This window comes from Chaetomium fimeti (genome assembly GCF_033439085.1).
Source record: "Chaetomium fimeti strain CBS 168.71 chromosome Unknown B0H64scaffold_2, whole genome shotgun sequence".
Classification (NCBI taxonomy): Eukaryota; Fungi; Ascomycota; class Sordariomycetes; order Sordariales; family Chaetomiaceae; genus Chaetomium; species Chaetomium fimeti.
Window position 1 is genome coordinate 3,322,284 of NW_026944330.1, and position 26,521 is coordinate 3,348,804.

General features: G+C 56.0%; 12 protein-coding genes and 1 non-coding gene across 13 annotated transcripts; 5 read left to right on the forward strand and 8 right to left on the reverse strand.

The window, feature by feature from the left end:
- Positions 1 to 1,864: 1,864 nt before the first annotated feature.
- Positions 1,865 to 3,711, forward strand: B0H64DRAFT_355079 (uncharacterized protein; the record flags this gene model as incomplete). The annotated part of the gene is made up of 1 exon (XM_062801550.1): positions 1,865 to 3,711. Exon 1 carries the CDS (start codon positions 2,350 to 2,352, stop codon positions 3,709 to 3,711), a length of 1,362 nt encoding a protein of 453 aa, XP_062662712.1. The 5' UTR covers positions 1,865 to 2,349.
- A 380-nt stretch (positions 3,712 to 4,091) lies between these two features.
- B0H64DRAFT_387692 (Der1-like family-domain-containing protein) lies at positions 4,092 to 5,542 on the reverse strand. Its single transcript, XM_062803220.1, has 3 exons — positions 5,100 to 5,542; positions 4,946 to 5,043; positions 4,092 to 4,616 (listed from the first exon to the last, which is right to left on the reverse strand). Exons 1-3 carry the CDS (start codon positions 5,326 to 5,328, stop codon positions 4,161 to 4,163), a joined length of 783 nt encoding a protein of 260 aa, XP_062662713.1. The 5' UTR covers positions 5,329 to 5,542; the 3' UTR covers positions 4,092 to 4,160.
- Positions 5,543 to 6,034: 492 nt separating this feature from the next.
- B0H64DRAFT_422725 (DNA replication factor C-like protein) lies at positions 6,035 to 9,124 on the forward strand (the record flags this gene model as incomplete). Its single annotated transcript, XM_062805576.1, has 5 exons — positions 6,035 to 6,056; positions 6,099 to 7,312; positions 7,364 to 7,473; positions 8,046 to 8,266; positions 8,322 to 9,124. The coding sequence occupies 5 exons, from the start codon at positions 6,035 to 6,037 to the stop codon at positions 9,068 to 9,070; spliced, it is 2,316 nt and encodes a 771-aa protein (XP_062662714.1). The 3' UTR covers positions 9,071 to 9,124.
- Positions 9,125 to 9,149: 25 nt separating this feature from the next.
- On the reverse strand, positions 9,150 to 9,945 carry B0H64DRAFT_94334 (uncharacterized protein). The gene is made up of 2 exons (XM_062809000.1): positions 9,538 to 9,945; positions 9,150 to 9,389 (listed from the first exon to the last, which is right to left on the reverse strand). The coding sequence occupies exons 1-2, from the start codon at positions 9,705 to 9,707 to the stop codon at positions 9,230 to 9,232; spliced, it is 330 nt and encodes a 109-aa protein (XP_062662715.1). The 5' UTR covers positions 9,708 to 9,945; the 3' UTR covers positions 9,150 to 9,229.
- A 785-nt stretch (positions 9,946 to 10,730) lies between these two features.
- Positions 10,731 to 10,815, reverse strand: B0H64DRAFT_t34. Its single transcript has one exon. It is a non-coding gene; the product is annotated as a tRNA-Trp (tRNA).
- A 127-nt stretch (positions 10,816 to 10,942) lies between these two features.
- B0H64DRAFT_387698 (Imidazoleglycerol-phosphate dehydratase-domain-containing protein) lies at positions 10,943 to 12,078 on the reverse strand. Its single transcript, XM_062803221.1, has 2 exons — positions 11,671 to 12,078; positions 10,943 to 11,618 (listed from the first exon to the last, which is right to left on the reverse strand). The coding sequence occupies exons 1-2, from the start codon at positions 11,945 to 11,947 to the stop codon at positions 11,206 to 11,208; spliced, it is 690 nt and encodes a 229-aa protein (XP_062662716.1). The 5' UTR covers positions 11,948 to 12,078; the 3' UTR covers positions 10,943 to 11,205.
- Positions 12,079 to 12,155: 77 nt separating this feature from the next.
- Positions 12,156 to 13,257, forward strand: B0H64DRAFT_387700 (60S ribosomal subunit assembly/export protein loc-1). The gene is made up of 2 exons (XM_062803222.1): positions 12,156 to 12,620; positions 12,692 to 13,257. Exons 1-2 carry the CDS (start codon positions 12,309 to 12,311, stop codon positions 13,007 to 13,009), a joined length of 630 nt encoding a protein of 209 aa, XP_062662717.1. The 5' UTR covers positions 12,156 to 12,308; the 3' UTR covers positions 13,010 to 13,257.
- On the reverse strand, positions 13,258 to 15,405 carry B0H64DRAFT_336953 (Alpha/Beta hydrolase protein). The gene is made up of 6 exons (XM_062801153.1): positions 14,292 to 15,405; positions 14,099 to 14,234; positions 13,930 to 14,044; positions 13,763 to 13,877; positions 13,579 to 13,707; positions 13,258 to 13,529 (listed from the first exon to the last, which is right to left on the reverse strand). Exons 1-6 carry the CDS (start codon positions 14,925 to 14,927, stop codon positions 13,389 to 13,391), a joined length of 1,272 nt encoding a protein of 423 aa, XP_062662718.1. The 5' UTR covers positions 14,928 to 15,405; the 3' UTR covers positions 13,258 to 13,388.
- Positions 15,406 to 15,785: 380 nt separating this feature from the next.
- B0H64DRAFT_439607 (cohesin loading factor-domain-containing protein) lies at positions 15,786 to 18,645 on the forward strand (the record flags this gene model as incomplete). The annotated part of the gene is made up of 5 exons (XM_062806440.1): positions 15,786 to 16,844; positions 16,903 to 17,018; positions 17,067 to 17,627; positions 17,678 to 17,769; positions 17,819 to 18,645. 5 exons carry the CDS (start codon positions 15,786 to 15,788, stop codon positions 18,643 to 18,645), a joined length of 2,655 nt encoding a protein of 884 aa, XP_062662719.1.
- Positions 18,646 to 19,448: 803 nt separating this feature from the next.
- B0H64DRAFT_94402 (uncharacterized protein) lies at positions 19,449 to 19,826 on the reverse strand. The gene is made up of 2 exons (XM_062809001.1): positions 19,560 to 19,826; positions 19,449 to 19,484 (listed from the first exon to the last, which is right to left on the reverse strand). The coding sequence occupies exons 1-2, from the start codon at positions 19,774 to 19,776 to the stop codon at positions 19,474 to 19,476; spliced, it is 228 nt and encodes a 75-aa protein (XP_062662720.1). The 5' UTR covers positions 19,777 to 19,826; the 3' UTR covers positions 19,449 to 19,473.
- Positions 19,827 to 21,605: 1,779 nt separating this feature from the next.
- B0H64DRAFT_94405 (uncharacterized protein) lies at positions 21,606 to 22,672 on the reverse strand. Its single transcript, XM_062809002.1, has one exon. It carries the CDS (start codon positions 22,622 to 22,624, stop codon positions 21,767 to 21,769), a length of 858 nt encoding a protein of 285 aa, XP_062662721.1. The 5' UTR covers positions 22,625 to 22,672; the 3' UTR covers positions 21,606 to 21,766.
- Positions 22,673 to 22,909: 237 nt separating this feature from the next.
- B0H64DRAFT_472377 (uncharacterized protein) lies at positions 22,910 to 23,683 on the forward strand (the record flags this gene model as incomplete). The annotated part of the gene is made up of 1 exon (XM_062807932.1): positions 22,910 to 23,683. The coding sequence occupies exon 1, from the start codon at positions 22,937 to 22,939 to the stop codon at positions 23,681 to 23,683; it is 747 nt and encodes a 248-aa protein (XP_062662722.1). The 5' UTR covers positions 22,910 to 22,936.
- A 40-nt stretch (positions 23,684 to 23,723) lies between these two features.
- B0H64DRAFT_387707 (uncharacterized protein) lies at positions 23,724 to 26,080 on the reverse strand. Its single transcript, XM_062803223.1, has 2 exons — positions 24,874 to 26,080; positions 23,724 to 24,814 (listed from the first exon to the last, which is right to left on the reverse strand). Exons 1-2 carry the CDS (start codon positions 25,663 to 25,665, stop codon positions 23,954 to 23,956), a joined length of 1,653 nt encoding a protein of 550 aa, XP_062662723.1. The 5' UTR covers positions 25,666 to 26,080; the 3' UTR covers positions 23,724 to 23,953.
- Between the last annotated feature and the right edge of the window lie 441 nt (positions 26,081 to 26,521).

Here is a 26,521-nt window from a genome sequence, read left to right on the forward strand (position 1 = left end):
ACGTAAATATATTCAACAGCCCACTAGCGAGGCCTTCAAGGCTACAATTCAGAAGGTATAGGATACAGTTCCAGCCGAGTTCCTACTATAGCTGGTCCATTCGATACCGAAGAGGCTGCAGGCCGTTATTCGCAACAACAGGGGATATTCTAGGTACTAATTATAACTTTCTTTTACGGCTAATTTGTGTACGACGTTGGGTATCTCTTAGTTTTTGCGTATATTTATCAAATCTCCCGCAGTTTAATTGATTGGCTTTGTTACCCTTGTTGAGGTCCACCAGAAGTCACGCGCTAACGAACTTTCAGGGATTGGAGTATAATGTGAAGGAAAAGAAGATACCTCCTGTGTGGGGAAAATAGCGTGCTTGGCATGCAAGTTTTCGATGTATTGTGGGCCGGGCTGGTCAGTGCGGGAGCCTCAAAAATCAGCGCCAGAAGCCATCACTGTGCCTAACGGCCAAAAACCTGCGTTATGAAAAAAGGGCTTACGGGCTGTTTTGCGCGCTCTCTTCTTGGCGGCTAAGCCTATCGTAGGGAACTAAGCGAATGGCTTAGCGCGGTACATTGAGTCTTGGCAAGACAAGGAGCTTGCGTGATTTTCTTGGTTGTACCGGGAAAATTTGGACCCTAAAAAGGAAAGGTGCCATCCTTTTAGCTCTGTTGCCTTTTTTTCGCTACATGACAGGGGCTGGACAGGGGGCTCTATTCCTTCACATTACATTACTTTGGCCAGCCGATCAGGGCCTAAATTAGCTACCCACTGAACAGCGTGGCTTTTGCCTTTCACGTCGCCGTTGGCTTCATAAGACGGGGCATTGTTATGATGTCGGCTGTGAGGGTGATTGCTAAACAACGCGCCAGCATATGCGTGTGTGGGCGGTAATGTTGAGGAGTTGAGAGGAACGAAAAGCGAAGGATGATGTTGTGAGGATGAAGGAGGGAAAAGAACTCTGAGCCCCCACTTGGCTCGGTACCTACTATTTCCAGATTAGGTGTGCGGGAAACCCCGCGAGAAAGACAGCGCTGGGTCTGAAGTGGTCATCGGTCTAGTCTGGGCTTCAGAGATTTTCGGAAAGCCAAGCCTTTCTCTTCGCATTCTTGGAAACAAGTCTCATGACGACTGACGAGAGAAGGAAATGACGCGGAGGCGGAGGCGGCCGGCTTTGCTTCCATCACATCTTGGCTCACTTGGCTCCCATTCACACCAACAAAAAGAAGTCGGCATTGGACGAACGAGTGGTGGGGAATAACACGGCGAGAGTTGAACGGTCTCGACGGTGTGGAAGCTTGTTTGCCTGGCCCGAACAACCTCCCCTCCCGATTGGCTCTCACCCTCTCGGCAGGTTGCAGTGGATCTGCGAAGATCTTCCAGGGTTTCGCTTGTCCAGCCAGTCAGGCAGCCTCGGGACCTTCCGCCGGCCCACCTCATGCAGTTTACGCGCCAGCCAAACGAAACATCGGCGCGTTACCATTGGCTGCCGATGATTGTTGGACCCCGTCTCACCCACCCTCTTCGCTCTTGACTCTGCTTGCTTGCATATTGTCGCGTCTGTGTACGGGATGTGATTGGCGACACCCTTGGCCCCCGCGCCGCCTTCTGGCCTGTCCGACGGTCCTCGGAAGGGCCCAAGGCTGCCTCTGCAGCTGGCCCAGTGCGACCAGCGATTGAGCGATTGAGCGATTGAGGGCAACAGCCGCAGCTGAGATGGGATGGTGCGGGAGAGTGCGGGTGAGTGCGGATGAGTGCAGAAGGGGACGACGGGTTGAAGAGGGATGATGGGATGATTCCTTAGAAGGATGGGCGAGATGAAAGATGAGTGGGTTGAGTGTTGAGTGTGGTTGTTTTTTGAGCACGTCAAACTAACTAACCAGATGGTGCGTGCTGTGGCTTACGACGGACGGTACATACGATGATAGGTTGTCTATCACCTTTTTGGATTCCTGACCTCCCCCTCCCCTGATCATTTATTTTACCAGGCGCGCACAGTGTTTTCGCAGGCCAGTTGGCTGGCAGCCTGCTCCGTTGCCTTTCTCACGGCCTGTACTGTGCAACGAGGCCCGCACCCCCGGTGGCGAGCGGAACCAACTGCTTGCTGCTTGCTGCACGCACACATCGGCAGCTAGTCCTGGCCTGGCCGGGTGGCTGCCCATCTCTTCGCCCTCTGGCCCTCTTATTTCAGTTCAACGGCCCCATCTTCTTTCCCAATTTCCCATGTTCGTTAGTTTCGGACCTCTAGTCGATCGACTGTGGTGCTTGGCACCATCAAAGTCAAGATATCCGAGCCAGGCTGGGCTCGGGTAGTCAAATCCACTGGATCAGCTTCGACGGGGAGCCCGTGCTTTCAAGATGGCTCCTACCGCGTCCCTCGTCCTCCCCCGGGAAGGTGAAGATGGCAGCGGCAACCTCACCGCCGGCGCCATCGCCGGTATTGCCTGCGGCGCCGGTGCGCTGTTCTTGGGCGCAGCCGCACTTTTCGTCATCTACTGGCGGCGACAACGGCGGTACGACCGGGAAGACAACTCGGACGGGGAGAGCTTCGACGAGACGGGACCACAGGGCGCCATGCCCGCCGTTACTTACACCATGGACTACAAGATGGACAACCCGCAACACCACGAGGGCGATCAGGGCTCATCTTATACTTACTCGCCAGAGAAGGCATCCTACTCCTTCTCTCCGTCGAGCGCCCCGGACACCGCCAGCGCGATGCCCACTCACCCGGCGTACATCCCGCGTGCCCTCGTCAGGGGCTCAACCCCCAGCAACCGTTCAATAGCCACGGCGTCACCACCACCTTTCCCAAGCCCCCCATTCCCATCCGGTGGCTCTCACCCAAAGACCCAACCGCCCGATGCTATGATCCAGGCCTACATGGGGGCCGCCATCGCCACCAACTCCAGAACACCCTCCACCACCACCTCCCAAACTCACGGCAGCATCAACAACAACCACCACCACCACACAGAATCCGACTCCTCCCTCGGCCTCCCCATCCAACCCGCACCCCGCGGAAACAGGAGCCGCCAACCCTCCCCACCCAGCCTCACACTCCCCCCCTTCACCTCCCCCCCACACTCCGCCTCCTCCACCGACGCCAGCCAACAACCCCTCCACCCCCAATCACAACCACAACCACAACCACCCCCCCAACCCCAACCCCAAGCAAACCGCAAACCCCGCGCCTACCTCCCCCCGCGCCTCAACCTCGCCGACGGCACGGCCCCCAAGCGCAGCAAGACCGACAAGCCCATCTCCGGCAAAGAAGCCACCACCATCTCGGGCCCGCTCGCCTTCCCCCACCTGGTACACCCACCACCGGCACCCGCACCACAACACCAGCCACACCAGCAGCAGCAATCACGCTCTTACTCGCGCTGGGGCCGCAGCAACAAGAACGATGACGACGCGGACGACCTGTGGGGCGGCGAAGACGGGTACGACGAGCCAGGCTACTCACAGTCGCAGTCGCAGAGCGACAGCCGGCGGACGTTCCGCAGCCGTGCAATGTCGGGGAACAGGGACGGGCAGGACGGAGGGGGCCAGGGGAGTGGGAGTGGTGGTGGTGGTGGTGGTGGGAAGGGAGAGGGGGAGGGGAAGGGGAAGGGGAAGAAACACGGGCGGAAGCGGTCGGATCGGAATAGTGGGGGTTTCGCGGGGAATCGGCACTATGCTGAGATTGAGATTGGGAGGGGGAGTGATATTTGGTGATTTTGTACGGGCGTGTGTGTGTTTTGGTGTTAGGTTAGTTGTTGTTGTTGCGCACACTCTTTTTTGGGTTACTTGGGGATACCCTAGTTATCGGCCGGGGGTATGGGGTTTGGGATGGCCTGGCTTCGGATCGGATCTGGACGGCGGTGTTTGGCGTTTTTTTTGTGTTTGCTGCTTCTTTGGGTTCAGGGTCCCCATGGGCTTCACGGTTGTGAGCTGGCTTCTGCTCTGGAGTTCAAGAGGTGCTACTGGATTGGCTCATGGATATAGTTACCTGATACAAATTAGGAACACTCGCGGGTGTAAATCATCTGGCGGGATTGTCGGCCTCCCAAGCCAAAATAGGCTTCAACACACACAAACACATTGGGACTCGAGAGTGGCAAATCCATGCGTGGTAATATTAACATGTGATTACATTCTGTTATACACGAGCCTGCAGTCTCCTTTCAGTTGCCGCCCAGGCGTTGTCCGCTGCCCCTCGTCTTCCACGAGTCGGGGAGCACCGAGCCCGTCGAGGCCCCCGTGCTGCTGCCCGAGGCCGCGGCGGGGGCCTGGCGGATGGCCGTGCCGTAGTCGCGCTGCATGACTCTGGGAGTCCTAACCAAGTACGAGACGAAGTTGGGCGTCGACAAGATATTTCTACCGCCTCCAAACTCCGGCCACAGGCGGAAGAGGAAGTCGTGGAGATGGGCCGCTACGATGCCTGTGATCTGGAGGGGAATCGCCATCGGGTTCATAAGCAGCGACGCCAGGAGCATGCAATACGGGACCGTCTGTGCCGGCACGGTGAAGAAGAAAAAGTTCGTTTGTGCACCGCGCTGGTCCTGGCTAGCCGTGTAGGCCAAGGCCATGAGAAGTCCATCGAGGAAGAAGCCGCCTCCCAGGAAAACTCGGTTGAGCAGCTGCGTCCGCTGTTAGCCCTCGCGTAATTAACTGCCGAGGCAGGAATCTACATAGAGACAGCCCCCAGGTTTGGACGTTATAATGTAGGGAGCTAAATAACCACCCGGGAGAACGGAGAGCGTCACCCGAGTCATCCATAAGACATCCCACCATTCCCGCACCCCGACCGACCCTTTGATATTATGCGAATGACGGGCCGGTCGACATACGGGGGTAATCTTCCTCGTTTCCAGGAACCGCAATGGTTGAGAAAAAGAGCACCATGCGGGCAGATATACGAGGTGTGCTGAGCTAAAAGAGAAGAAAGAGAAAAAGGAGATGGACCTACTATGATGAAGCTGCCGACGGTCATCAAATACCAGAGGACGTCCTCCTTCCTGGGGAATTTGGAGTTCGCGATCTCCAGCTGCTTCAGGTACTGGTAGGCTGTTCGCAAAGTCAGACAACACTCGTCGCTGGGAGATCTGCCGGAGCGCCCATACCGAAGTAGGGGTCCATGATGATGCCGAGCTTCGGACCGCTGAGGAAGAAGCACGTAGCGAGACGCCATATCTCAGGCGGGAAGCGCAAGAGCCTATCCTCGGTGAAGTAGAACCACACGTACGACACCATCTGGAAGTGCACCGGGATCGACATGACGACAATCGCGGTCGCTAGCGTGCGGGCCATTGGTGGCGCCGCCCAGTAGGCGTCCATGATTTCCGACGACATGTTTGTGGTGGTGTGGTGAATGGCAGGGCTGGGGAAGAATTTTCGTTTTGGTTTTGGTGTCTCGATTTTTCGCGAGAAGCTCCCAAGTTCAGAACGCGTAACTCAAGAAGGCATGGCAGGGAAGGTTGGGGGAAAGGTGCAGTGGGAAGGCCCAGGCGGCCGGGACAATGAAACGCGGCTCCCACGAGACACCGATGGTGATTCGTGTCTTTTTGGAGCTTGGTCAGAAGATGGAAGGAAGGAGAAATTTGCAGCAAACAGAAATGTTTTTATGGAGGTTGGTTGGTGGAGCAAACGGGGCTCGAGCCACACGGCCGGCTCGGCGCAAAAGTCCCGGACGTAGCCACACTCCACCAGTGAGCAACCCAAGGTGTCACTGTGGCTCATACCGTAAGATCTTCCACCTCGAAAACTTTCGACGCATCTTCATTTCATCGGCACCATCTCCGATGAAGAAATGGAAGTATGAGTCAATGAGAATAATGATAAATTACATATAAAGTCGACATCTATCCTCTATGACTTGGGTGCCTCGTTGTGTCTTTTTTTCCAACAAACCCGGACTAGCTCCGGTACCGCTAACACATTTCTTCCTCTGTAGCCGTCGGTGACTTCCATCTTTTTCATCAAGTGCTTTTTGCTACCGCGGGTCGTGACTCAACCACTTTTCGATCCAAACACCAATTTCCAGAGACAGATTTTGGAGATGGCCATGGCGGGCTGCAATGGTTTCTTACTGCATCAATTGAGGCAGCCCCGGCTTCAATTAGCCCGTCAACTCACTCGCACCTCATCCCGGGCCTACTCTGCCCCCTCCAACGGCTCCATCCCCGCCGCCAAGAAAAAGTATGTCCCGACCAAGGGGACCTATCCTCTCGGCTTCCGGACTTCGGGTACCATAGTCGGCGTCAAGCCAAGCAACACGACTAAGCCGGACCTGGCTCTGTTGACCTCGGACGCGCCCTGTGCTGCCGCAGCCGTCTTCACCAAGAACAAGTTCCAAGCAGCCCCCGTCACCTTCAGCCGAAACCTCCTCGAGAAGAGGGATAACAAGGGGATCCAGAGCGTTATCATCAACTCGGGATGCGCCAATGCAGTCACAGGCAAGGGCGGCTTGGAGGATGCCACCAAAATGGCTCAGGAAGCCGATAAGTGCCTTGGCCAGAACGAGAGCACAATCGTCATGAGCACCGGTGTGATCGGCCAGCGGCTTCCCATCGACAAGATTCTCAACAAGGTCCCCTCCGCCCACGGCGCTCTTGGGGGGTCTCACGAGCACTGGCTGGCAGCGGCCAAGGCCATCTGCACGACTGACACTTTCCCCAAGCTCATGTCGCGCACCTTCACTCTCCCCTCGTCACCGGGCGTCGAGTACAGGATAGCGGGTATGACCAAAGGCGCGGGGATGATCCACCCCAACATGGCCACGCTCCTAGGTGTCATCGCTACGGACGCGCCTATCGCCTCGGCCGCCCTCCCCTTGGCGCTCAAGCACGCTGTCGACCGCTCGTTCAACAGCATCACGATTGACGGTGACACGTCCACCAACGACACGGTCGCCTTGCTCGCCAACGGTGCCGCGGGCGGCAAGGAGGTCGCGGAGGGCACCCCCGATTACGAGGCCTTCCGCACGGTGCTGTCCAACTTTGCGGCCGAGCTAGCCCAGCTGGTTGTGCGCGACGGCGAGGGCGCCACCAAGTTCGTCACGATCCGTGTGACCGAGTCGGCCAGCGAGGAGGCGGCGCGGAAGATTGCCAGCACCATTGCCCGGTCGCCGCTCGTCAAGACGGCACTGTACGGCAAGGACGCCAACTGGGGCCGTATCCTGTGCGCCACGGGGTACTCGCTTATCTCGGAGCCCGGGCAGCCCATCAATGATGTCCCTGAGATCTCCCCCGAGGGGACCAATGTGTCGTTTATCCCCACCGATGGCACGGCCGAACTGAAGCTTCTGGTCAACGGTGAGCCGGAGAAGGTTGACGAGGTGAGACATCTTCAAGATTGTTGGGCGCGACTACCTACTAACGTGGTGTAGGCGAGAGCTGCTGAAATTCTTGAGCTCGAAGACCTCGAGATCCTAGTCCGGCTCGGGCAGGGTGACAAGGAGGCGACGTACTGGACTTGTGACTACAGCCACGAGTATATGTGAGTGAGCAAGGAGTATTTCATCTCAGCCTTTGACTAACATCGTCATACAGCACCATCAACGGCGACTATCGCACATAAACGGTGTGTGATGGGTTAGAGGTAGAAAGAGCAGGAGAGTGATTATAGATGTGTCGTTTAGAATACAAGAGATGCAACTACTAAACCGGGACTTATACTAAGCTATCTTGAGTCACAGACGAACGCAATTCGTATCCTTAAGAATCCCGCCCAGTCCTCAGATCGTGAAAACCAGGGTTAGGGTTCTGTTAAAAAACCACTTAAATCGAGAACCGCGCCTGGACGCGTCGCGATCTTAAAACTCCAAGCCAGCTTTCAGGCACCCGACAATAGTCCCACACACCAGTCCTCACCACTCGCATTTCCACGGCCTCCTCATTCGATACTCCTGTTATAATGCCACCAGCAAAAGGAGAAGAAAAGGGCGAATCCTCGACCGCCGCCTACACAACAGCGACGGCGAACCCTAACGGCAGTCCCGCCTACGAGCTGCCCTGGTGAGTGCACTTTCGACCTCACGAAAAAGGGTAAATTTATTAACGCCGAAGTAGGGTGGAGAAATACAGGCCCGTCTTTCTCGACGACATCGTGGGTAACACAGAGACAATCGAGCGGTTAAAGATCATTGCCCGCGATGGCAACATGCCGCACGTCATCATCTCGGGCATGCCCGGTATCGGCAAGACGACAAGCGTGTTGTGTCTGTCGAGGCAATTACTAGGCGACTCGTACAAGGAAGCCGTGCTGGAGTTGAATGCCAGTGATGAGAGAGGTGCGCTGCGTGCTACCCTTCCCCCGAACCGCTGACGCTAACAATTAAACTGCAGGTATTGAAGTAGTCCGACAACGAATCAAGGGCTTTGCCCAAAAGAAAGTCACACTCCCTCAGGGGCGACACAAGATCGTGATCCTCGACGAAGCGGACAGCATGACCTCGGGCGCACAGCAGGCTCTCCGGAGAACCATGGAGATCTACTCCAACACAACACGCTTCGCCTTTGCGTGCAACCAGTCCAACAAGATCATCGAACCGCTCCAATCACGCTGCGCCATCCTACGGTACGCCAAGTTGACAGACGCCCAGGTGGTCAAGCGGCTCCTGCAGATTATCGAGGCAGAGAAGGTCGAGTACAGCGACGACGGACTGGCGGCACTCGTTTTCAGCGCCGAGGGCGACATGCGGCAGGCCATCAACAACCTCCAATCAACGTATGCCGGGTTCGGGTTCGTGTCGGGCGACAACGTGTTCAAGGTGGTGGACTCGCCGCACCCGATCAAGGTGCAGGCGATGCTCAAGGCGTGCTACGAGGGCAACATCGACTCGGCGCTCGACACGCTGCGGGAGCTGTGGGATCTCGGGTACTCGAGCCACGACATCATCAGCACCATGTTCAAGGTCACCAAGACCATCCCGACGCTGAGCGAGCACGCCAAGCTGGAGTTTATCAAGGAGATTGGGTTCACGCATATGAAGATCTTGGAAGGTGTACAGACCCTGTTGCAGCTGAGCGGTTGTGTCGCGCGGCTATGCAAGCTGAACATGGACCCGAAGAAGTTTGAGCTGCCGAAGAAGTGACAAAGGAGACGAAAGAGTATTCCGTGCTCTTAGCGTCATCTCTATAAGATACCCAATGAAAGAAAGCCTTCATTTGCTAGACACGAATTCGACCGGGGTTATATACAATGGCTCGATATGATACATGGCATCCTCTCCATTCCACCCTTAACCTTGGATTTATTCATCATCATCCTTCCCATACTCCTTCTCAAACGTGTCCCAGTAAGCCCGGTCCCTCGCCAGCCGCCTTTGCACTCTCATCCGCGCCTCATACTGCCGTAACCTCGCATCGGCCTCCATCATGCTCCCCAACACCATTCCCGACATTTGGATATATCTGCCAGTATCATCAGCTTCCCCTCTTCCTCAACTGCTGTCGTGCCACCCAGAAAGTAGAGAAGAGAAGAAAGAAAGAAGATGAATAAATAGAAAAAGAAAACAAAAGGATGGAAGACTTGGATGAAGAAAGAAAGGATGTAACCTACACCTTGAACTGAATCGTCAGCCCCCGATATACAGGCGACACGGCGTACCCGATGCCGCCGAGGAGAGCAGACGCAAGGCCCCACTTGAAGGCTCCGGCGACGGCGCCGCGGGAGGCTTCCCACGAGGCGTCGTTCGCCTCCTCGTGCTTGGTTTCGTTGGCGGAGCGCATTGTGTTTTCCGTCTCCCCTTTTATCGTTTTATTGAGAAGGAGAGAAGGCTGGCTGTGCGGGGTTCCGGGAATGGGATGTGGTCGCGTGAGAATCACAAGCTCGGGTTGGTTTCGTTTTGTCTCCCGTCTTTGACCGGGAGCAGTCCTCTCGTGCGTGGTGTTATCTCACGGATGGTTTGCCAGGTGACAGCGCCCCTGTGGTGGTGCTCCGTGGCTGTAAGCTCTCCGAGCTTCCGCTTCCGTTGCTGCTCGGGATTCGGTGTTTTCTGCCGAGAGCCGGGTTTGAGCTCAATCTCAGGACTTGATCGGCAGATGCACAGATGGCGGATGTAATGGGGAGAATTGGTCAACCCCAATTCATGTTTGCGCACCTATGGAATGCGTCAGAGGTTCTATCGTGGGCCACCTTTGAGCTGGGGATGGTGAGTTCCATGAGAGCCGAGTCCGTTTGGGTCAGGTAAGGAGCGTGAGGTCATGCTATTTACTGTGGGGCCGCGGATTCAGATGAAAACGACCACCCACGGCGGAGCGCCAATGTATGTGTAATACATTTACATAGGTATAGAGAACCCGTTGCTGAGTTGGGTGTATTTCATGCTGTTGTACCGACATAACTTCAACTTTGAACACACCGGTCCCAATTTGTGTTAGCTGCGTACGTAGTACGTGCAGATTACGAAGTCGAGGCAACCCCAAGGGCATCTCGGCCCCAAGAAAAAAAACATATGTCTCTGCCTCGACGGTACACAGAAGACACAAAGGCGCGCTCTTCAGAGCGACATAACAAGTTCCCCGGGATCGTACCACATAGCCAACCCTTCCTCGCTCAGAATGTGTTCTTGATTATATACATTGCTTAAAGAGTTGTGTCAGGTCAGGAAAAACAGAGCGCGCGGAAGGGTTGGGGTTGTCTCTGGGTGGGGTCACATGGGACTGTCCCGGGTGGGGAAATATTTCCGAACCCGCAACACCAAAATAGTAAAAAGGAGTTCCCTCTTCCGAGAAGAGGAATTGGAATGTGGATGACCCAGACCCGATTTGAACGGATAACCTTTCGATTGCTAACTGCAAGCTGGAGTCGAACGCGCTGCCGTTGCGCCACTAGGCCCTTTGTGATATGTTGGGGTGTTGCGAAATGCCTTCAAAGGGCTGGGTTCGTCCTGGGTCTCCTGGTCTTTGAGATTCAAGACTGCGCGACCTTCTTGCGTGGCCTTCTCTTATACTTTCAAACCACTGGTTTATGATCAGGGTCCGTGCCGTCAGATCCCACAGTATGCATCTAGGTTGGAGCAACAAGACATGCCAGTGAGCTAATAAATGTATTTGATATTTCTCTCTATTCTTTGTTTCGCTCTCATGCTCAAAAGACTCTACATGTCGACCGCCCCCTCAATAATTTCAGCATCGCTTGAACTATGGTTCTGAAGTCTAAACAGATCCTGATAGTACTACCCCGTAGTTCACCCTGATCTTCAACAAAACCATCCAAACCCTACCCTTATACACTCAAAGTCCCCTTCGTACTCGGCACCTCCCCCTCCCGCCCGGCAACGCGGCTCGTCGCCTGCCGAACGGCAACGGCAAGGGCCTTGAAGGCGCTCTCGGCGCGGTGATGGTCGTTGTCGCCGCGCAGGCAGTCGACGTGCAGGGTGATGCGGGCGGCGCCGGCGAAGCTCTGCAGGCAGTGCGGGATCATCTCGGTGCTGAGGTCGCCGATCTTCTCGCGCTTGAGGCCCAGGTCCGCGACGCAGAAGGGCCGGTTCGACAGGTCCACCACCGCCCGGCTGAGCGCCTCGTCCAGCGGCGCGTACGCGTACCCGAACCGCGCCAGCCCCGTCGGCGTGCCCAGCGCCCGCGCGAAGGCGTACCCGAGCGAGATGCACACGTCTTCGGCGGTGTGGTGATCGTCGACTGTGCGATGGTCAATATAGAATATTAAGGCGGTTGCGGTTGGTGAACTGACTGTGCAGATCACCCTTGCAGGCGAGCGCCAGACTCCAGCCCGCATGCTTGGCCAGGGCGTGCAGCATGTGGTCAAGGAAGCCAATGCCCGTGTTGACGCTGATGGTTTGTGACTTGCTTGCCTGAGCGGCGTGGTCGTCGGCGCCGCCTACTTGCAGACGGGCGTCCGTATCTGGCGGGAATGCGCCGCCGTCGAGGTTGAGCGCAATCTGAATCTTGGTCTCGTTGGTGTCGCGCGCAAAGGCGGCCCACCGGGGTGCGAGTTGTGAGGAGCTCATTCTGTGTATTTACTGTATGACTCTGTCCGAAAATAGCAAGTAGACTTTCACAACAGCCCGTGAGAGACCAATTCTCCAAATCTTGACTTTCTTTCCCTTGGAAATTTTAAGCTTCACCACCGCGATCGGCGGGGGGGGGGGGGGGCAAGTCTCAAGCAACCCGCAACCCCGCGCTAACAAGTTCCATTGCCTGCCGAACGCAGGAGATCCGCCAAAAGACCCCTGACAGCCCACCACTGCCGGCCGATAACAAACACGATAAGGAAGCCGCCCCGAAATTTTTGAAGCTTTGCGCTTGGAGGCAGCGCCGGACAACGACCACCAGGTAGCTACCCGCCATTGCCATCCATCAATCGCATCAATGGCGCCCACACGCACAGTAAAAAACAAGCATGCCGCCCCCAAGGGTGGCGGATCGTCTGGCGGCAAGGGCCCGAGGAAATCTTCCGACGGCGGCGGCATCTCCAAAGGCAAATCCGGACCCAAAGCAAAAGTCCCAGCAACACAGATCAAGGGCCGGCCCAACCTAGCGGGACTCGACAAGAACAAGAAGAAGAAGCAGCGCGTCTACACGGAGAAGGAATTGGGCATCCCAGAGCTTAACATGATCACCCCCGTGGGCGTGACCAAGCCGAAGGGAAAGAAAAAGGGCAAAGTCTTTGTCGACGACAAGGTTCGTCTCCCCCCTTTCCCTCCCCTTCTCACCCAACCACCCCCCCCTAACCACCCACCCCCACCCCGCAGGAAAGCATGACGACCATCCTCGCGCTCGTCCAGGCCGACAAAGACGGGCAGATCGAGTCCAAGATGATGCGGGCGCGGCAGATGGAGGAGATCCGCGAGGCGCGGCGGGCCGAGGCCGACAAGAAGGAGGCCGAGCGCAGCGCCAAGCTGGAGGACACCAAGGAGTCGCTGCGGCGCAAGCGCAAGCGCGCCACTACCACCACCAAGGGCGGTCCGGGCGGCGCGGATGACGAGGTTGAGAATATCAAGGCTGTTGCTGCGACGGGGACCAAGGCGGCGAAGGCGAAGAAGAAGAGGGTTTCTTTCGCGGCGGAGTGAAGTGGTTGTTGTTGTGGTGGTGGTGGTGGGGTGTTGTTTTTCTTGGTTGGGTTGTTCATCCATCTATCTATCTACCTGCATGGCGGGCGTTTTGGCGTTGTTGGTATTCAAGAGGGGAAAATTGGGATTGGAGGTTCGGGTTGAGATACCAACTGAGCGGTTGTGACGCTGAACATGCTGTGCTGTACAGCCAACATGGAAGTGTATTACTCCGTGTGCATATCTAATTCATCGTTCACTTTCCGGGTGGTCTGTTGTGGTAGTGCACGTGTAAATTCCGATCGTTACAAAAGTCTACATGCTATTCTATGAGATCCTAACCAAGTCTATCCCGAAACACCAGCGCTACATTGCACAAGATACCTCCATTTTCTGATCTTCAGTTGTTAATAACTTGCAACTTCCGCCTAACCGGGTCGAACTCAGTGACAAACTGGGTTTCAACTTGTGCTCCATTGGCGTCGGGCTTGATGGCGTCAAGGTCGATCTCAGTGACCATGTGGTTCAGGAAGTCGCAAATCTATTCGAGTCAGCGAGGGTGTACAATTAAATGGAACAGCAGCACATACCGGCTTAGCATGCCATCTTCCGCCGCCAATCTCGAACCACGAGATGTGCCCGCCGAGGGAGGTGGTAAGAAGCACCGTGTATGGGTTCTGTGTGAACTCCTGGAAGGGGATGGCATCGTATACAGCGATCTGTGGTCAGGGTGTTAACGAGGTGAAACCCCAAATCCGAGCAGGGGGTAGTTACCGGGTCGTCCAAGGCGGAAATGGCAAGAAACGGGATTCTGATACCGAGAACCGCGTCCGAGGATGATGCGTCACGGTAGTAAGCATTCTCGGTGGGGTAGCCCCATGTTACGGTCCTGAATGGATCTGTTAGTGGTTGTCTTCGGTGTATCCGGCAGGCGGACTTACTGGACTTCGCGATCAAACTCGTGCAGGTACGTTACGTTCTGAATCCGGTCGTAGTCCAGATTTGTGAGTTTCAGAACGGCGTCCTTGTGGTTGTCGATGAGTTTCTTCATGTTGGCTGTCGATTTGTCAGAGGCCTGGACGCGAAATATGCATTCTGAAGCAAACTTACTACCCATGACCCGCGAGTACACCTGCTTCCCCAGCAGTGTCCGTTGGAGAGCCTTATTCGCTATCTCCAAATCAAACGGATTTGCCACAGAAATAGCCCCCTTCAGGAGACAATTCGCTCCTTCCTCGCCCACATACTATCAAGAAGCGTTAGCCAGGACCCCATGACCGTTCAAGACATTTATTTCCCTTACGTTGGTTAGGATGTTTGCGCCCAGAGAAAACCCGAGGGCAAATAGCGGCCGGTTGGGGAAGGTCTGTTTTGCCCATTTTACGACTTGCCGAACGTCCCAAGTAGCCCTTGCGTTGAAGAGGACGCCGCTCGTCACCTTGCTGTTGGCGCACCCGCGGGAGTTCACGACACAGACATCCCAATTCCCGCCATTCATGACCAAAGGCGCAATGGCATGCCGGAGGTAAATCTCGTGGGAGCCGCCAGAGAGGCCGTGAAGCACGATCAGCATGGGCCTGCTATCGTCGGAGCCGATGTTGGCGAAGTCATCTTCGGAAAAGAAGGCAGTCCTCGGCGGCAGCGCTTCTTCCACATCCGAGTGAGGGTCTACCGCAAAGTCAACCGTGAAAGTGCCGGTGTAGGTCTTGTGGTCGGCGTCGAATATCCTCCTCCGGTAGTAGATCGGAGGGCCGTGCTCCTTAACGGCAGTCCACATGGTCTGAAGGTGGCCGTTGAAGAGCAGGGGGTTGAGCTGACAGGGAGACGTGCTAGCTTCGCACACCTTCAGCAAGTCCGTAGCAGTGCCATCTTTCCTCTGCAGGGCCAACGGCGAAGACGAGTGGGTGAAAGCGATCTTCGCACGGCCAAACCAGTCCATGGCGCTGAGCAGTCGGCTGCTGGCCCGAAAGGCAGCAAGAGGAGACAGGGTGTTGGTGAGGTGGTGTTGGCGAGGTGTTCCCGATGTAAGGAAGATACAGAGGGGCGGGAAGATATTTATGGCTTGCTTCGAAACCCGGCAGGCGGATGGACCGGATTTCAAGTTCAATTGGTGATAACTAACGCCAGTGCGAGCCAAGGCGGCGGCGGTGGAGTCGTTCTCTTTATTGCTGTTTTTGTGCAAACCAGAAGCTTAAAGGATCCACGAGAAAGAGGTCTGAATGTCAACAAAACAAATGTAGACAAAAAGAGTAAAAGAGAGGCGATGTGGCTCAAGAAGCAACGCAAACGAAGGGCGTGAAGATGCAACGGCCCCGAACATCTGAGACATGTGCAATCGTAAATGCTGTGTAGAACGAAAGAAAAGGGTAAAAAAGTTCTAGAATAAGAAGTTCATCCTTCCTGATTGATCAATTAGGAAGTTGCGCCTGCCGAGGCATCGGAGCATGTGGAGCACTTCACTTCCATCGGTGGCGCCAACGCCGGTCCGCCGACCGGCGGTTTTGAACCAGCCGCCCGAGTCCGTTGAACGAGGACCAGGGGCCTGTGGCTTGGCTGGCGCACAGACCAAATCTACCTATCCAGAAGGGTCCAGGGAGCGACAATGGGTGGGCTCAAGCAGCATGGCGCTTTCCCCAGGCTGCATGCAGGCTGATTGTGCCGCTGCGGCGCGTGCCAACGTGATAACCTAATAATTAACCCGCGAAAATCCTCGCCGGGATTTATTCCATGCCTTTCATCTCACTCGCGACTGGGCTGTTTTCGACAGATACGGGATATCACTCGGCCCTCCGACAGGATGCCTCCCGGCGAGGCATACGGCAGCCAGGGCCAGCAGCAGCAACAACACCAATTCCAGCAAGTGCACCCGCAAGCGCAGCAATTACAGCACCAGCAACACCAACACCTCCCGCCGCTGCATTCTGGCCCGCAGGCACCCCCACCACGGTTACCACATCCGCAGTTCGCGAATCCATATCCCAACGGGAACCAGCAGTACCAACATCAACATCAACGCCAACACCAACACCAACACCAACACCAACAGCAGCACCAACACGTGCAATATGTTCATTCCCCATACGCCCAGCAGCAGCAGCAACAGCAGCAGCAGCCCGCGCAGTTCTATCCCGGCAATGCGCAGCACCAGCAGTATCCAAACTACAATGGCGCCTTCCACCACCACCAACCCACTCTCGCTCTCTCTCCCGCTCTCTCTCCCGCTTCCCAAGCCGCGCCGCTCCCTCAACCCGTCCCCGTTTCCACGCCCATATCAGCGCCCATGCAGTTCGTCAATCCGTCCTATCTCCAACACCCGCCCGCACCAAGGCCACCCAGCAATGCCTTCCCCGCGTCGCAACCACATACCGCGTCCATGATGAGCCCCCAATTGCCCCGCGCAGTCCAGCCAAAACCACCGAAACCGATGCCTGTAAAGGCGAGCCCAAAACTGGAAGAGAAACGGCCACCATCACGCGGAACCCCGAAGCTCCTTGCGCGCGACCCGAGGCGGCCAAGTTCGAGCGCCGGAATCGCAAAATCTCCCGTCACCCCGCACGCCTCTACCCACGCCGAAACGCTCCCGCTTCTCTTGTCTGTGGCGGAGGATTGCTTCGAGAAGGCCAACTCGGCTGCGCAGCAAGTTGCCAAGACCATGGGCGCGAGCGAAGTTGCGGAGCATCACAAGCTGGTGGCCACAGGGTTGGGGTGTTTGGACGTTGCGCTGAAGTCGAACAAGTTATGGCCGCGGCTCGAGGCTAGGTTGTGTCTGCGCTACACCAGCATACTCATTGAGGAGACCACCAATATCACCGAGGCCGAGACAGCCCTGACAAGAGGCATTTCGGTGTGTGAGAAGGTATGGGAAATCGCTCACCAACACAGAGACACCAGCTAACCGTCGCCCGCCTCTTTAGCATCGGTTCCTCGATCTCAAGTACAGCTCGCAGTTTCTCCTGATGAAGACGCTGTTCCAGCGGAACCAAAAGGCGGCTTTCAAGTCGATCGACAGCCACATTGCCGACTGTACAACGTATGCCTGCCTGTTTGATACCCGCGGAATTCCACTGACATATTTTAGTTATAAACATGTTCCTTGGATCTATGCCTTCCGCTTCCTTAAAGCCGCCTTCCACCTCCAGTCTGGCACAGCCGCCGACAATCACGCCATCGAAAATCTGCGCAAGATCGCCGGCATTGCGAATCAGCGGAGCGACAAGGGCATCTTTATTATGGCCATGCTGCTCGAGGGCCTTGCCCACCTCAGCACCACCAAGGACGATTGGGCTACCCGTGTGCAGATGTGCATCGCCCAGGTATCCAAGTTGCAGCTCGACGAGTCCATTCGCACCCCCCAAACCGATGTCTTATTACTCCTGTTGGACTTGTCGTGTAGCCTCCACCAGAAAACACATCAGATATCAGCACAGAAGCTCAGTGCTCTCCAGAGGAGACTAGAGGAATTGAAGCAGTCACAAGACTGGCCTTCGCAGTCGGGCGAGATGATGCTGCCCGTTAACCGGATGCCGAATGCGCAGCAAATAGTCAGCGCTGATACAAGGGCAGTTCTGCGTCCTGGCGATGATCGTGTCGACTATCTGGTAATATCAACGCTGGGGAAACAAGAAGCTTGGGCACTAGCGTAAGCTCCCTTTCTGCGTGTCCTGGCGCAACTTTCTAACAATACGTCAGGTATGTGTTCAACGGCATTGTGGCACACTACAAGGCTTCGACGCCCGGCCGCAGCTCAAGCATGTGGGGAGAAGCAGTAAGGTTATTGGAAGGTGATATTAGATCTGTCCTTTTCATACGCTTTATCTAACGTAGCCACAGAAAACAAGCCTGTACCATCATCACAAAGCCTACCAGAAGCGCTAAAGCAGGCGGAGTGGGCGAGGGAGCTCTCCAGCTACGCACACATTCTTACCGGGCTGCAGGCGTCGACCCTGTCCGACTGGGCAAAGGTTAAAACGTGCCTAGACACCGTTAAACAGAACGGACCTCAGTCGGAGTTCTTGAGTGTCTTGACCCTGTATCTCGAAGGCGCCCTCCACCAAGGCACAGCGGCCCTCGAAAAAGCCACAGAGATCTGGAAAGATAAGAAATTCGAAATGGACTGGAGCGGCGCGCCAAAGGCCACCGGCGGCCGCATCACGACGGAACTTTCCATCCTAGCCGCCCTCAACCGGCTCTGGATCATGCAAGAACCAGCCCAGACGGACGACGCCGAAATGGCCGAGCTCGTCGACCTGCTGCGGCCGATCTGCGAGGACAACCCGGACCAGGAGATCCGCACCGTCTACAACCTCGCCCTGTCATCGGTCCGCATGAACCCGCCGCTGTCCATCAACCAGATCAAGCGGCACATCCAGCAGTCGCTCAGCGGCGCCCAGCAGACCTGCAACACGCAGTACCTGGCCATCGCCCTCAACATCATGCGCGCGCGGCTGTTTGAGAACGTCGTCGGCGAGCAGGCGCTCAAGAGCGCCCGGGCCGGGTCGGCGCAGGCGCGCAAGAGCGGCAACGTCCTGTGGATGAGCGTCGCCGACGGCATGCTCGCCCAGTCGTTTGAGATGCAGGGCGCGCTGGCCGAGGCCCGGGCTACGCATGATTCTGGGGTGAGGCTGGCGAATGAGGCGTTTGCGAAGACGAAGGTGTGACTTCGGTGTCAAGACGGTATGAGTAAGTGTGATGTGGGTTTTGCGCGGCAGCTTGGGGGGGGGATTATAATGGTACCGATGTATGACTTTGGTTTTCAGGACGGCATTGTTTGGCGCACGGCTATCATCACGACCGGCGTGTAGCGGATTAGAGGAATGTTGGCGTCGATTTTATGACGTATACCCCGTGATATTTCTGGGAGATTTGGTAGTTGGAATGAGACGCGCGTATGTTATTTGTGGGGTTGATACTCCTGGACATCGTGAACCGGTCGATATTGACTCTGCATATGAGTATGGGTAGGTAGTCGAGGGTGTGAGCCGCGACCACCCGAACACCACTTCAAGTTGATTTTCCCTCTCGGATTTTGCCTCTCGGACTCATGTCAGCCTGCGTCACCATCAGGCGTGCAGGAGGAGTAGGACGTAACTACTCATAAGTTTATAACACAAAGACATATAATTACTTTTGTTTATCATGCCGATAAGGATTGGTTACTATTGGACGTAATCAGAATTTAGCAAAAGAATGTGTTTGCTAGGCTGGCCCGGCTTGGTGCCATGGGAAGACACCTATATCTATTTAGTATATAGCCCAAGAATGAAGGGGTGGCGGGGCCGTTAAAAGGTGATCGAATGACAGCAGAAGGAGAAAGAAGGAGCGTCAACTAGAATGGAAACATTCTCTGAACTACATGTGGACTTAGAGTCAACCACCCCATGAGTGCTCTTGTGTTCCTACTCTCCAATCTGACTGCCCAAGTCCGAACTGAATATGTTTATATTTCTTTCAGCCAACGAGTGCTAAGCCGAAGTTATCGTCTCCCATCAGTGTTTGGCTAATTCAGAGCCGGTCAGCACCGAAACAATCAAACTAGATTTCAGACCGGACCAGACTAGGTAGAGAGCCTTACCGTCACAATCGTTATCGCAGCACCAGCAGTCGGCGTAGAGGAAGCCACCGCAGCCCCCGCAGCGCCATCCATCAGCCTTGCAACGCTCGTTACAAGGAGGCTCGCCGGAGACGTTGCAAGAGCCCTTGTGCCTCCAGCTATCGTCGGGTGTGCCGTCACATAAGGCGTTCGCCGACACCGCCAGAGCGGCGAGGGTCCAGAGGATGGGGGCCTTCATGTTGGAGGGTACGGAATAGATGATGGGCTAAGTTCGAAGTTGATTTTGCTTTGGGGGGAACATGGCACAGAGGGGAACTGGGCTTGTGGGGGACAGGCATAGAATTTATGCCTTTTGGGGGGGAGACAGCCTGGGCTGCTAAGGCGACCACCAACGCGCGGATAACCTGAGGGCAACGGCAACATTGCACCGGTCAGTGACACCGACCTAGACATAGTCGATCGTCGTCAGGATCTACAATGCTATGGTCGGTGCCGGAAGCGGGGCAACCGCACCCCATTCAGCTCGACTCCCCAGGGCTGACCGCCGCGTACTTCGGGATTCTTGCTCGTTGGTGGGCTTTACGACAGGAATCTCGTAATCTGTACTCCCCTCTATCATGTCGGTGATGTCAGTTGGTGACACCACGGCAAACTGCTCGCCCGTTCTGACCAAGAATGTGCCTCTGTCACCTGTGTGAGGCTGTGTCTCCTCTAGCCGACGCTCATCCTCCCTTTCAGACCACCTCCCCACGAGCCAATGCATAACTCGCGCTTTCGGCAGTGTTATGGTGTACATACAAAAAGGGTAACCATGATGCTCGAGCCCTGTTGAACCAGGACAACCCAGGAGCCGATCACTAGCACCGAGGCAAGGCGGCGTCCCCGCCCGCGTCCATCACACGGTTCACACCGTCTCAACCCCCCCCCCCCCCCCCCGAATCAGCCGTCGGAGCTCATTAATGACTCAGTCGGCAGTCGGCTGACCTCTTCTCGATTCAACGAAGTTGTTGTTATGTCAAGGTAATTCTAACATGCCCTTATCAGGCTCCCGAAGCTCAGTGGCGGACGGAGACTACCCGGGGATAGTATAACACTCTCTAACAGAGTAACATCACATCATGCAACCCAGCTAACTTATCACTTTATCTCCTCCAGCATCCAGCTTGTTCAGCTCAGGCGGTTCCCCCCGGTTCCTGCCCCATCCCTGTCCGTAGCGATCGGAGAAGACTCGGGACTCAAGATATAACCGCGAATGGAAGGAGGAAACAAGCATGCCAAGTCACAAACAAGCTTTTCCTTCTTGTGTCTGGTGAGTATGATTGGCCTAGATCGCCGATGGCCGTCCACTAGACTCGATCCAGCCTAGCTGTGAGCCCGTGGAATCGGATGGGTGGATAATCGTTAGCTTATTCTGACGTCCCGCGCCCTCGAACGTTACCCAAGGAGCGCAAACAGGCAGACAACTGGTCGAATTAAGGCAGCCCTTCTCCTGTGGCTCGCAAGAGTCACCCCTTACCGGTATCATGCCTCCTGGGTGGCACATTTTCTGGGCCCGACTTACGGAGCCGGGTAGGGTTCAGTTGGAAGGAAGAACTCGGAGGGGTCGAATGTTCCATATCAGGAAGTTGGCTGCCAGAGCCTTGTCCGTTCAAGCTCGTCCCGACCGACTCGCTTTCAGGAGAACACTGCCCCCGCTTGAAGACCAGAGAGCCTGTGAAACATGCTGGATTACGACGCAAGGGTTCGAGTTAACGAAGCATTTAGGTATCTTCCAGATAGGCAACTACAAAGGCACCATTATGGGCCGTTCAGGAGACAAGGGAGCCTCAAACAACGGCCCGGACTCCAAACGTAGATGCCAAAGTTGCATCTACCAAACAGAAGTCATCCGGCAGCCCAAAAAGTGATGTTATGGCTACTGTGGTTTTACTTTGTATTTTGTTTTGTCTATTTTGCTTGTTTTATTTTCTTCCTTTTCTTCTCGTTGACTTGCTTCCTCGGTTTCGATCACTTTTCTTTTCTTCCTTTGCCTGTTTTCTCTTTCTTTTTCCTCCTATTCTTTTCACTTTACTCTTTCCCTCTTACTCCTTTCCTTTTACCCCTTTCCGTTTACTCGGTTTCTTTTACTTTATCCATTTCATTTTACTCAAGTCCTTCTGCTTGAACTTGGGAGAGGCTAAAACTCCCTCGCCCTCTTACGCGGCCGCCCGCGCTGCTCTTCTTCCATGTCACGCACGTACCTTTCCGGCGAGTATGTGTACCGCGTACTCGGCCTGCTGCGTGCCGCCAACAGGGGACGGTACAGAATTGTGAGGCGGGTTGGCTCCAATACCGTGAGAACATGTAGTAGACAGCGCCTCGGGAGGTTTGGGGACGATTACAAAGGCCCAGCTATCCAAGCACATATGTATGTCTGATTTGAGTGGGATGCAGTTGGCCGGATCGTCGATATCGACTACCGTTTCGACGCCATACCTGCTCATTCCATTACGTACAAACCAATCACGCTCGTTACTCGGGACGAGGTGCGCGTGTTGTACGGCCCAGGTATATCCCGTCACGGCGCAGACCAGCTGGGCAGGTGATGGGGGAGGCAAGGGTTGGTCGTGTCGCGGCCAGAAGTCGGGGATACGACTGTGCGGGAACTGCCAGTCGCTGAAGGATGGGACGATGGGGTATTTGTGTATGTCGTGTGCAAAACCGCCAGCAGAGGCTGCAGAAGGGCGAATGGAAGGGTTTGACGTGCTTACAGGGCTGCTCGGAACAATAAAGTAATATTCGCTGGCCATAAGGATGCCATCGGGTGGGACTGAAGTGTCGACGCGCTGCGCCCCGGTCTTCTCAAGCGCAAGGAACCCATCAAACGTGTTGTTGGCCACGATTTGGCATGCCGCTAGCGCAGTTCGATGATGGACGCCAAACTGCAGCGGCTCATTGCTTGCAGCGACGGAGGGGACGCGGTCGACTCGCGGCATGTGAAAGAGGACGTTGACGGGCTCATTGTACCCTGGGTGGAGGAAGCTGATTGCGCCTTGCCCGAATCCAGGAGACGTTGCCGCCACGACGGGAGGAAGGGGGGCCGGCATGCTCGTTGCAACATATCACAACCTGGAAATCACTCGAGTTGATGAGATGTCGAGCATTGGTGGGGTGTCTTTTGTGCCAAGATAATCTGCAGCTGAGCCGAGTTGGCGGCTTAACCTTATCGATAACAACCTTGAACCGCAATCCATCAACCCCTGCAACATTTTTCCCATCCACCACCAACCTCACCACCAAGCTCAAACAGACCACACTGTCACAATCACCCCATTACCGCCAGCCAGCAAACCAACCGAACAACCCAAACCATACCAATCAGCCACATCCATCCCCCACCAAAAAAAAAAAAAAAAGAAATGACCTCCCCCTCCGAAACCCAGCCCCCCCCACCACCACACTCACAACCCACAACAACACCCACAACAACAACACCCACACCCCCCCTCCCCTCACAAAACCCCCTCCTCCACTCCGCCGCAATTGCCCTCGCCATCCTCTGCCCCATCGCCCTCTTCCTCCCGACCCGCGGCGGCGGCCGCGCCAAGCCGCTCCTGCAGAACGCCGTGCTCGGCGCGGGGGGGTTCTGGGGCGTCAACCAGCTGGCGACCGACTACACGGGCAAGGCGCTGACGGATCGGTGGGGGGAGAGGTTCGGGGCTGTTTTTGGGTCTGGGTCTGCTGATAAGGGGAAGTTGGGGGGGGACAAGGAGAGGGGGGATGGGGGTGGTGGTGGTGGTGGGGATAAGGAGGGGGGTGGTGCTGCTGGGGTCGGGCTGTTGGGGAGTTTGCCGACGGAGAGGGCGGCGAGGAATAAAATGCTGATTGAGGCGGAGAGGAAGAGGAGGGCGGAGGCGGAGGGGAGGGAGTATAAGCCGCGGAAGGAGTCGGTGGGGTTGGTGGAGAGGTTTTGGATGGGCGGGGAGAAGGAGGGGTGGCAGGAGAAGAGGCTGGAGGAGGAGCGGAAGGCGATCGAGAGCGGGAAGGGGTATGGCGGGTTGATTGCCGACCAGGTGCGGGAGGTTTGGAAGGGGAAGGGTGATGGGGAGGGGGGCAAGAAGGGGGAGGGGGAGAGGCAGGGTGATGGGAAGGGGAAGAAGGAGTAGGGCGCTCGGGGGTGCGGAGGGAGGGTTGGGGTCTGTACGATGGACGGGGTGTTCGATAATAGAGGAAGGGGGGGAACCTCGAACTGGACGGCCGGCACTTGCTGAAGGCGGGCAATATTCTAGTGTACAACTACCTAGTGTATAAATGGTTTGGTAGTACATGGTTTTTCTATAATGGTGTGTACTTGTATATGGTATCTACTGCGCTCCTCTACAATCATTGTACATCCTGGTGCCTCGTATGCCGAGACCGGAACCGTCCACGGAAGCTCAGATATCGCCAAATTCCGACTTTTTGATTGGTAGGAACCGAATACCGAAAGAAGCGTTGTCAGAGGTGTTGGGAGAAGCGTTGGAAGAGGCGTTGGAAGAGGCGTTGTTAGAGGTGTTGAAAGAAACCCTGCGAGGAAGAACCTCGGGGGGCGGAACGTCGGGAGGAGGAGGAGCCCTGGGAAGGGGGTCGGAAATTAAAGGAACCCGAGAAGCTTTTTGAAGCTCGGCTTCTATAACCTGTCTCCGATACTTTTTCCGATTTTCCCGTCTATCCTTCTTGTTATTTTGTTTCGCCATTCGCTCTTCTTTCCCTTGTTTTTCTTCCATGTTGCTCCGCCGGTCCTCCCTAGTGTGGGTTGGATAACTCTGTGCGCGCGCGACTCTGCGTTCGGCTTTTTGTGCCAAGTACTCGTACCTAGCCTTCTTGCGTACAAGTTCCCTGGACTCGCGGACGAGCATCTGCACGTCTCTGTTCACCAGCCATGCCTGGACCGCGGCTTCCACCTGAGGGTTGGGATCGGGGGACTCCGGGGGGATTCGAAGCTTCTTCCGGATAGCAACCCTCTGGCGCTTCATCATATCGACCCGCCGGCGTACCTCGCGGGCTTTCCGCTGGATCATCATCGTGTGTAGGTCGTTTTCGGTGATCCATCGGCGGAGCTGAGTCTCTACGTGCGTCGTCGACTCTTTCGTCCTTAGCGGGCCCATATCGTTGCCCCTTTCCCTTTCCAGTTGCTGCCTCTTGAGCAGAATAAGCCCCATGAGGTGCCCGTCTGCTGCCACCGGGTCCTCTTTCTGCAGCGCCTGCAGCCTCATGAGAGTGGCCTCGGCATCGTCCCTTGCCGGCTGTGGGGGGACCTTTTCATCTGTCAGCAAGGGGACATTCGTTGAACTTGCGGGGGGAATGGGTGTATTGCCTTTCGCATTGCGTCCCGAGGGTTGTGTTCCTCTTCCGGTTCCGGTGTCTCTTCCACAGCCGGCCAGCCCTCTTCCTCTTCCTGTCCCTTTCTCCCCTCTTCCAGTTCTTTTCTCCCCTCCTCCAGCTTTAGGGCCAGCGCGTTCAGCCTCTGCTCCATCTCTTCTAACCTCCGCGCCTTTTCGACCAACTGCTGTTCCTTGTCCGCCAATTGCCCCTCCCCTCCGCTGCTCGCTTCCGCCGCGACGCCGGTTTCGGGTTTACTTTTAGCTCCCACAGCAGCGGACCCGCCGTTCCCCTTGGCCGGTGACACTTGTTCGAAAAGCAGCATCAGGGGATCCACGGAGAGGGCATCTTTTTGGAAACCGGCTTCTTCTCTGGCGAGGGGTTCTTTGGGGGGTGGTGGTGTCTTAGCCCATTCCCGACTGTCGCGCAGACTATAACGCGGCGTGAGTGGTGAAGGTATTTTGCCGCCCGGGGGGGACATGTAGGGTTGGATGCGCGGCTCGTGGCCGTCCTTGTTGTACACGACTCGACGCCGTTCGGACGTGTCGAGCTCCGTGCTTGGCTTGTGCGCATCGTTTGGCTGCTGTGGTTGGCGCCCCGGTCCGGTGGGTTCGGTGAAAATCGAGGACATGTAGGGGGATTTGCCTCGACATAGCGGCGCGGTGTGGTGGATGGATCGTTTGATGGGGGGGATCGACAACAGTTGTGACCATGCGAGGCGATGTTGCCGTGTTATTGCGGTAAGATTGAGGATACCCCGGTGGCAGGGCACCGGGAGGGGGCGCATTGCTGGCGGAAAGAGAGTGACCGCGTGATCGTGGTCGATCTAAGAGGCTCGTCTCGGTGAATTCGGCGCAAGTCAAATTGGTGGCGGAGAGGTTTTCGAGGCCCCGAAATCGCTTATCTTATCATTGGCCGCCAAGCCGTCCCGGGCGTTGGCGCACATTCCTCGCCGAGTCGCCGTGCCTGGCTCCCTGGCTCGAGCCTAGATCGCTCCATGCAACAGCGGCTGTGCCGTTGTTTTTTCGCCCACCTCCCACCTGAAAGTTTGCCAAGAAGGCTAGCAAAAAGATGGGATGATGGAAACCGAAGATGACTCTGCGAACGAGCGCTGATAGTGTTCACTGTGTGGTGTTTGTTGGAGCTGAGAGGCTGACTAGGACTGAGTGAGCGTTTGACAGATACCTTGTTCGCACCCCGGGACTGCCAGCCATTCATTCCTCTCGCTCTGCTACCCGCAAGTGAACAGGGCTTAACAGGTTCGTCATGCATCAAACCTGAAACCACCCGACCCGAGGCGGCCTCGACCACCCACCTCAACGGGCGGCAGCCCTCCCCCCGCATTTTCCAAAAAGTGGGAGCCATATCCATGGGTGTGTGTGGTTGCGTTCGATGTGCCCCGACCCGGCTGTCAGCTACAACAATAGCCACCAAGGAAACCGACAGACGAATAACTAACTACCGCGATACTGTATTTCTTCCGTGCTGGTCACGATGGTCAGAAATGCGTTGCTTCTCTGCAAAGCCTCTCCTTTTGGTGGCGGCCTCCCTCACTGATCAGCTTGCACGAAAGCACGCACACAGCCTGCCATTTTCTCCACTGATCTCCGGCCTCTGTTGCTGGACACTTGGCGGGAGACGTC